Source organism: Antennarius striatus, chromosome 17, assembly GCF_040054535.1.
Source record: "Antennarius striatus isolate MH-2024 chromosome 17, ASM4005453v1, whole genome shotgun sequence".
Taxonomy (NCBI): domain Eukaryota; kingdom Metazoa; phylum Chordata; class Actinopteri; order Lophiiformes; family Antennariidae; genus Antennarius; species Antennarius striatus.
Window position 1 is genome coordinate 14732491 of NC_090792.1, and position 10052 is coordinate 14742542.

Consider the following 10052-nt stretch of genomic DNA (forward strand, 5'->3'; position numbering starts at 1 on the left):
AGAAAAGAAAAATGACGCAATGTAATCTTTTTACAATGTCACGCAGCTCTGCTATAAACTATAAAACAACCACTTGACATGTAATCTAAGCCAAAGGAAACACTGATTTCTGTTTGGAGTCTCAGTCTGTGACCATATCATAACAAAAGTATTTTAACTACTGGAATAGTTTTGCGAGTTTATGGTGACTTACCGCACCAAAGACGTCATATTGAGTTCTCCAGGAGCCGATTTTTAAACAACTTTGCAGCTCTGGCTGGAGAACAGCTAATTCTCATCCCCAGGGCTTAAATGTATCACACAGATGAGTTTGGTCCACCAAAAAAGTTGAAGTCACAAAAGTGAAGGAATAATCGTTTGAAGTAAAAAAAAAAAAAATCCAGCATTCATTGCGGTATGATGATGGTAGGGGACGAAGGAACTGTGGTAATTAAGTGAGCCATTAAATGGTCAACTGTCAACATGTGGACACTTAAAGGAAGAAAAAAAATTCTTCCACACTTCAACCTTGCACCTGAGCATTTCAACAACATTACAGCCTCATTGTTGGCATGGGACCATCGTGATTCCCCCGTCGGAATAGACATCTGTTAAGTTTTAAATGGATTACTCTCTAAAATGAGCGTGATTACTGCGTAATTGCTAAATCTATTCCCAGTTAACTTTAAAGAGACTTAAATTGCTTTAAATATCTGGGAAAACATATCTGTTTCAAAAACACTAAAACTTTCGGAACTTTTGTTTTTCTTTCAGACCTTTGCTGACATCAAAACTGGACAAAATGCCGACATCGAAAACTTAAAAATGCAAATTCGGAAGAACACATACGATTTACAATATTTTAGTGGAAATTTTACGTTTGTGTAAACCCAAACTGTGCTCTCCTGGTCGCACTATGTTCACTTGATGCTAAAATATTGAGCTAGCTATAGGAATCTGATCTGTAGCATCACATTTTAACTGTAACACCTGCAACTATAGCTTCTCAGTTATAAATTGAGTAAACAAATAAAATAATGCTATCACAAAACCAGATTCATGTATTTGTTGCTTTTTGGGCCATAAACAAAGGTAATGAGCAATTTAACAACATCTGTGCACATCATGAACATAGCAGAATGATATTTTATATGCGAGGAAGTGAAAGATAAGATGTTTACACTGATGCCGTTTATTTAACATTATTGATGGATTGATTGTCAGAATTAATCCCACACCAAGCTCTGGGCCAGAACAGAGGCTGGAAGAACCTGAACTCTTAGCAAAGCTTATATTTAATGCTTCTGTTAGCTTTCAGTTACATCCATCCATCACTGTCCCCCTTGATTTCACCAGTTTGGTGTTTAAAATCTATAAAACCAAACAATTAGATTATTTGAAAATGAAATCCAATGAGTGTGTGACAGTGCTGAGGATGCCTACTATGACCTTATGAGAGAGAGGGGGAAAAAAAAACCTCTCCCTCTTGGATATAAATTAGAAAAGTGGGGGGAACAGAAGGTTGGGAGACAGAACAGTGGTTAGGGAATAATTCATTCTCAACCTAATTACCCTTCCTTACAACAGAAGACAGAGCATTAATATGCACCGGCAACCCAAAATAGTAAGACAGCAGATTAAATTAAAAACAATTAAGGACTTTCACTTTGTCACAGAGTTGGTATGCCTGTCTGGTCAGTGCTTTAGGCTCTATTAAGTCAGGCTGTCCACTGGTTACGGATCTGACAAATTCACATTTGAGCGCTGAATTGCTTTATCTCCTGGCTCGTTTTCGCGGCGCGTATCGGGGCGTCTCAAAAGCATGTAGCAGAATAACAGCGAAATGCCTTCAAGTCCCCATCAACCTAATTAATGGGAAACGGTGGGGTTGGGGGCGGGGGGGGGTGAATCTGAGCAATCAATTATATTTGGAATCTTCCTATTTACAAATAATTAATTATAAACAATAGCTGTAATTTCGGTAATGAAAGCCACCTGGCTAATGGCATTGGTATCATATGCTGCGACAATACTTAGCATTTGGTGGATCTGTATGCAGGGAGTGCTGCGTGGTGTAACACTTTAGGGTATGGTTCTGGCTAATTGAGGCAAAACACATATTTTTACTAATGGTTGTAAAGCCATTTTGAAAATAGATTGACATTAAGGGAATGATTAACTCTTTGAAAACGCGCGGTTTTAGAGCTTGGTTTCAATACCTTGCTCTTTTGAAATCCACACCTTTATTACTCTAATTATTGACAAAGCGTTCCTGGCATATTTAGGATTAATATCTCGCTTGAGGGTTTATTCAAGTCAATGCGATGATAATAATATATTAAGCATTTCATTTCCTATGTATCAATATTTTATAAAGTAAAAAAAAAAAAAAAAGCTGAATGTGGGTTTAAATACCCTAGATATGCAAATGCTGCTAATTACACATGCTGATAGGCAAAATGCTAACATCTGGTTCTCAGTTAAGCCTTACCGTCATCATCAGCTAAACTAAATGTGTACTCCCCCCAAAAAAAGTCTATGTATTAATGTATGAATGTTCTATATTTTGACAAGAGATATAAACAAACACAGATACAAATCTATCATGCAGCGTCAAACAAATACTTACACAATAAGCCCATATATTTGGAATTCAAATTTTTTCTTGCACATCAACTGTAAACTTAAACCCTTTGCAATTAATGTAACAACATGTGTGATGTTCAATTTAAAACAGTATTAATTTGAATTACTATGTATTAGAATGTACAGTATGACAAAACAACATTTTCATTCATATTTTGATGAATGAAGAAAGCTTTGCTAACCACACAGAGTACATTCCGCTACATTTACGGATAATGACCAACCAGCCCCTCTGTAGGAGAGCAGAGACCTACAAGCCTGTGTGGACTGAAATGGCTTTAGCAGAGGAAGAACAGGGCATCTCATTGCCAAATATTGTCCGAACAGATAGAAAAATATGACCCCCACGCAGCCCCCACAAGTTTATTACAAGCCTTAAAGTTTCTCTCTGCTGAGGCGCCCTGAGATGTCAGAACCATTATATAATGATGGTAAAAAGAGCTAGAACGACCTCACAGTCGCCACCCTAATTGTAAGTCCTCTGGAAAGGGAGTGTTCCTCATTACTCTTGCTGTGACAAAACATGTTAGACCTATAATGGTGCATTGCCATTGTCGTGGTGTAATTATTGTCATTGCTGAGGTCCTTGCTATCTGTCAAATGGCGAGCATCCACTGGTCTGGCAATGAAGCACATTACACTGACCAACTGCCTACTCCTCCAAGCGTGGCTGGGGAACTTGTACCATTCTAGGCAATATGTTTCATTCATTTTCTTTTCTCTTTTTTTTTTGCAACTGATCCCACTATGCAAAAAGAATCCAGGGAAAAAGAACCTCAACCACTGATATCCAGCTAAAATGGAGCACAGTGTGTGTCTGACTTTGTGGTCGAGGGATGATATCAGAACTGCGGTCAAGTTATCTCCTGTGTCAATAGTTTACCCTGACACTGTTCTTTTTGGGGTTTTTTCAAACAGTGCCATAACTGTTGATTACCTGCTTCTCATGACTGATAGAAGGTAGCATCATGTCACTTTTTTGTGCTTAAACGAAGCTCATCAACAGTATTTCAAGCAAATATGGTAATAAGAAGGGCTAAAGTGATGTAGTGACCAAAGATGAATGATTTAGAACTCCACTGCTGTGAAGAGATTTGTTGCAATTCCCTCTTGTCTGACACTTTGTTGAACATGTGCTACAAATTGAAATTGTGTTGTTGTCCTGTGGATGCCGCAAAAAAGCTTCCGCAGGAGCGACGACGCGTTTGGCTCTCAGAGTTACACCATGTGACTCTAACCACTGGTAGCAATTAGACAGCATGTAGCCTTTGTTCTTCCTCTTCTTCCTCCTCTCTATTGTGCCACTGGCACATAACGAACCAATCTGAACGGAACATACTGCCACCTATAGTGTGGGAGTGTAAAGATGCTGCACTTGTTAAGTTAATTCAACCAATTTGGCTATCTTAATTAGCTATAATGAAATTACTGACCGACAGGCGACAATATAAATATCCCATCATCGGGTTGATAATTCATTAGTCAGATACATATAGTATCTTCCTTTATTACTAACGTTTGATTCTGTCCAAGAACCCAACAAAAGACATTGATTCTTCAAGTGGGATTAGTTATAACTGTTACACCTGAGCAACAGGCTGCTTACCTCAGGGCTTTTAGACCACTGAGCCAAAGTGACTTTACGATGTATGGAGTGTGCTTGGACAACGTCCCTTAGATGTCATGAGGAAGTAGTCATTCCTGTGGTTCCTAATCAAGTAATTGATTACATCTATTATTCATGAACTCCTTAGCCTGACATGAAGTTGTAAACTCAGCACAGCTTCTCTTTCTACATTGCTCTTCTGTTCACATTAAACTCATCCCGTCACCTTTTCAATGGGCGTCTAACCACATAAAGCTGGTGAATTAGTTTGCCATCCTCTCAGCCTTCAACAGTTGTACCCCTAAGCCTGACTGCCAGTTTGTGTTGTGTTCAATACAGGCAGCCAGAGGTGTTGGGCTGCTGACTGGAGGCTGTCAGGGCTGTCTCCACAGACTCTGCACCAGATCACTCTCTGGGTTATGTCATTGCCATGTTCAGGCTACCAAGTAGCTGTAGAATTCTACTTTCATAATAAATACAAAGTGCAACTCATTCCACAATTGTGGAAATCACAGTAAAATATAGAAAGGCAGAACAGTCCTTCAGCATGGATGATATTGTTCCACCTACATGTATTTGCAACATGATAATTTGCGATAGAAGAAGAAGAAAGAAAAAATTCGCTTTAATCATCTCCATGGGGAAATTATTTTTACTAGCTCACTAGCTCACAGGAAAAAAAAAGCAATGGCTACAGGTATGACATCACCAGCTCACCAATTGGAATACCTGTGAGACAAAAAGAATCCCTGAAAGAAAATGACATTTGGAGAGATAAATTTAACAAAAAAACAATAACCAAATGCTGCAGATTCTCTTAATTGAAGTTTAACAGCAATGAGAGTTGATCCGTAAGAACTTATTTTGTGATATGTTAAAAAATATGAAACGGTCAGCATCTCCTATTATTTAGTGAATGTTTAAAGGTTTTCATTGCGAATATCTGCGGTAACTTTTCTTTTTGGAGAATAATTTGTGAATGAATGTTAACATTTAATATTTATATTTATCTTGGACAACAATGAAAAAAATAATTCCCTTAAATATGTCCTATAAAAAAATCTACACATATAAACCTATAAAAGATAAATAAAATATTTGTAGAAATAACTACAAAAACTACATATTTCTATATTTACTTAAAATGTATGTCCTCTACCAAAGAGCCAATAAAAAAAAAAAAAAAAATCAGTCCGTCACGTTTCACTGAATTCTTGAGCTACAAAATCACCCAAAATTCAAAAAGAATTTGCCAGTTTAATGCATCTACCAAATCCTGAGGTTTAACAAGCTTGTAAAAAAACAGAGACAAACACTACAGCCACGATAAATAATCAATGAGTGAGTCCCTAAGCTTCATCCTGAGCCTAGATATTACCATCAAAAACAAAGTGTCTGTAGCCAGGAAATCACCATATCAATGGCACATGCCATAACAACCCTGTCCCCGCTTTCCCTCCAAAGATCATGCTAGATAAACCCCAAATAACAGAGAAATTAACAAATGCTTGACATTTGCTCAACATCCATTATTCTGACACTTCTTCAGAATTTCAAAAGGCTGAATGCATGCTTAATCAACATTCATATTCCCAGAGTGAGCCGCGGCACCATATTGCAGCCCGCCTCAGCGCTGATGAAAACGGCACATTAGGGCCCGATTCGAAAAACGTTCAGGGACTCCTCACTGGGGATCTGTGTGTGTGTGTGTGTGTGTTGTTGAAAGAGAGTGTGTTTACAGAGGAGGGATGCTTCACACTTTACTTTTAACCCCCTCCATCTAAAAAAAAAAAAAAGAGGCATCTGCCCCTTTCTGCACACCCTCCTACCTTCATGATGTGAAAGCCATATGAGGAGTGAGCTGAATGGCATTTTAAAGAGGGGGCAATCATTACACCCAAATTCATTCATATTATAGCACAGAAGGACACAGAGGACTCACGCTCCCTCCCTCTTTCTCTTGCCCTTCCTACACAGACTTTCTCCAGGGACAAAGGGTGGAAGGACGGAGGTCCCCTCTACACCCAAGAGAAGCCAGGAAAGCCCTCAGAGAGCAGACCATCATTTCCAATTCTAATATGTGGCAAGAGAAGGACGTAGCGGGACTGATGTCAACCCCCCCCCCCCCCCCCCACGCCCAGCCCCCCCCCCATCTCCACACCCCTCCCAACCCTGATCCAGATACTAGGCAGGACATCACGGCTGGCTAAGAGGAGGGCAAGGAAGAGAGGGCAGGAACGGGGACTGCTATTTGCATGTCCCTCCATTGTGAGTGGGGGTAAAAAGTGACAGCACCGTGTCCAATTCTCTTCCCCAAAGAGCAGCTCGGACTCGGCAAGAGGGCCAGACTGACAGATGACTCCGAACATCTGTGTTATGCAGCCGTTACAGATGAGGGACTCCACACTTTCTGTCTGTCTATGAGACACTCCTTCTCTCCTCCCACTACCCATACTTATGGTACAACAGACCTTCCGTGGAAATTACCTTGAAATGGCCGATAACAATCATTTTGTTCAAAGTATGAAGTTCCCTCCCCAATACAAAGCAATGATTATGAAATGAACTCAATCCAGTGATCTGAGGTGGCTTTAGGCCATTCATATTAATCTACATCACTGGAAAAGAAATAATACTGGCCAATAAGTTTAAGATTAAAGATTAAGATTAAAGATCTTTATTATTATACAGATAGTACTACGAAATTACAAGGTCAGATGGAGAATATCATAATGATCAGGATATCAATGAGAATCTTATCTCCCCGTATCGATGCACAGTTATAGAAAAGAATGTGTAAAATAGAAAAATTATATGTAATAACACCAAATATCATTTATTGATGTCATAAGTCATTTTTTTGTTTCTTTAAAAGAATGATTTGAAGTATCAACTTAGTAAACCAGCAAAACTTTATAACTGTAACATGGTAGCAAGAATTCATCAAAATATGATTACATCGTCATAGTCAATGACAGACAAGTAATCGTAGCTAATTCCAATCTCCTGCTCTAAAATTCTGGATACTGATTGGTGCTATGTTTAGAAGTCATCGTAAAATGATAAGAAACAATATTTCATGGTTGAAAAACTTATTACTTAATTATCAATTAATTGTTAATTTAATACGAGTGTCCTGTTCAATGAAAATATGGCCCATACCACTTACAAAAAAAATTTAAATCTCTGTCATGACACCGGTATGCCAAAATCTACATTTCAATCAACATTGCTTGCATTATTTGGAAAGCATTTCGGACAAAATTTAATATTTGATATCCTGATACCTGACTTGTCCACCTTTTTTTTATTCGTAGCCTAACCAATTTTTTTGCCCACCCCTGGAGTGTAAGCTTGTCCATAACAAAACACTAGCCCTCCTCCAACATCTCCCTCGCCAGCTCCTGCCTGGCCAATATTTACGCAGTGGCAGGGCTCCCACACAGTCCGAGGGGACAGGAGGAGTGTGGGGTGGGGGGTGGCTGACTGCCGTGCCTGAGCGCATGCTAAGAGATGATGGATGGCCTAGTCGATATGTTATGTCTTAAGAGCCTGATTTCCTGCCAGTCCAATCACTAAAACTCCAGAGCCCAGCTCAGCTGATTGGACAACCAGAATAATTTTGCAGGCTGTGAAAACAACGCTGCTATGCCTGTCTGTCAGCCCCAGTGATGAGACTCAGGGATTTTAAAGAGCAAGGGCCTCCCCAAGATTGGTTATGGTGAATGAAATAATAACAATAACCAGCAAGACTAAACAAAAGAGCCAGCACCTCTGGGAGAGAGAGAGAGAGATCGTGCAAAATTATTGGAATGAAAACTGTCCGATGTTTTCCTTTAATTATTACACCCACCAGTACCACTTTGTAAAAAACTGGAACATGGACTGTGTTTTTAAGCAGTCTGGATTAGGAGGAAAAAAAGAGGAATGATGCTATAAATATGAATAAGACTAAGTGTTGTGTTAACCATACAGGATATTGGATGAACTTTACACGCATGACATATTCTGTAAATTGCTGACAGCGAGAACAAAGGCAAACTCGGGCATGTCCCCTTTGGGGCCCTGATACCTTCTCTTAGATTGGTGATTAGGGCACGATGGAAAAAGGAAGCTCCAAATACATACGACTTTGTATGTGACCTCGACGATATCAGCCCTGGTGTCCTGGTGGCCTTGGGGGATTACACATGTTACGTTCAATAAAGTGAGGGCCCTCAGTGTCAAGGAGAAAGGCAAACACAACCATTAACCTCTCTCTTCGATTTGTGGATTTGCAAGCACTGCATGGCAAAACATTGGCTAATAGTGGAATAGTGGAAGTCGGTGCTAAAACCTGTATGGAATTAAATAGTGATATTAACATGTTATAATTGAAAATTAAAAATAAAAATATGCGGGGACCTGATACTGCTATGGGGAGTTCAAAAATATTTACATACTGTATATCTATACATCTTATTGTTCTTGTATAGCTTGTATAAATTATTTTATAAAGCACATTTCCTGTGAATTTGAAGCTTCTATGTGTTCAGATGTTTATGCGTGTAGAGCTTCTAGCCCCTAGCATACACATGCATTAACACACAGACCTATAGATACATACAATAGGTTAGCACAAGTAAGGAAGATAAATAACGGAGCCCAGTGTTGAACTGCTTACTTTGGAAATCTTTCCTGCAGCATCTTCATAGATTGGCGTGTGGGTCTCAGATGTTCAGTCCATCTCACTATCTCTTTATATTCAGCTCGGGAAAGTCTCATCTTCCTTTGATTGTCTGCCGTATCTTAAAATTACAATCAGCGAGAGAGAGAGTTTGATTAACTGATGTCACTTGCAGTCTGACTTGCCAGCTGTCAAAAACAGCTGTACCTGCATTGCTAACCTAACGTAGATGTTAACGCCTGACGCAACACATTGCGCAATATAAATCATTATGTGTCATTTACGAAGGATTGCTGAATTGCTATCATAGGCAAAACAATGTCAAATATGTCACATAGTAATAAATAAGGCGTAAAGGACCGCTTTACCCCCGATTCCTGCAGTCTGTGAACGTTTCCCTTTAGCCGCTTCCCGCTAGGAAGTTGAAGGGGTTACTTTGGTGTGAACAGCGTGTTGATTGGTTAATTCTACCAAGCGACTGAGTATACACGCAGGCGATTGGTCGATTTGCAGCGAGAAGGCGGTATCCAACAAAGAGACACACTTGCTGCATCTGCGAGGCATTCGTGGATTTTCGTCAAGCTGAATGGTAGAAGTTCAGATTCTTTAAATTAATGGACGTTGGTTGTTTTGCAACGCTCATCGAAAATTCTGCCGTCGCACAGAATGAAACAAATATGAAAGTCATTAAACTGTACGGGGGAGGAGACTCAGAGGGATGTGTCAGAAACAGGCACGGGAAGGAGGAAAGCATGAGCTCATTTGAATACATATGCAACGATATACAGTGACTCCAATATTTATCAGTAATGTCAGTTTTTATGGACAGTTTCAGCCCTGTTCCTTTGTGCAAATCGTATATCTAAACGGAAAATTTGAGCTAAAATGAGAGTAGATTAATACATTTTTTTATATTACAAATAAAAACATTTGACTATTGTTAAAACTATTTGATTGCAGTTCTTGAATTCTTATTTCAATAAAACGGAGCTTTCCAAATTCCACTCTGCAGGTGCAAAATTAATATATATAAACTACTGTAGTGCATATTCTGTTGTCTTGATAGGTGTTGGATCAGGAGGCGGTTAGGGGAACTATCTGTCCCACCGGATGCTGGTCTGGGCTTCACTTAAATGCTTCCAAATAATTTGCAGG

The 10052-nt window shown here is 39.3% G+C and overlaps 1 protein-coding gene across 1 annotated transcript in view; it reads right to left on the reverse strand.

Annotated features, from left to right (window-relative positions):
• cdin1 (CDAN1 interacting nuclease 1) overlaps window positions 1-9338 on the reverse strand; it is a 53110-nt gene extending 43772 nt beyond the window's left edge. The window contains exons 1-2 of the mRNA XM_068339081.1: window positions 9266-9338; window positions 8895-9018 (exon numbers count right to left, since the gene is read on the reverse strand). Of these exons, the coding sequence (XP_068195182.1) occupies window positions 8895-8995 (101 nt within the window). The 5' untranslated portion in view covers window positions 8996-9018; window positions 9266-9338. The remainder of the gene's footprint in view (window positions 1-8894; window positions 9019-9265) is intronic.
• Window positions 9339-10052: the final 714 nt, after the last annotated feature.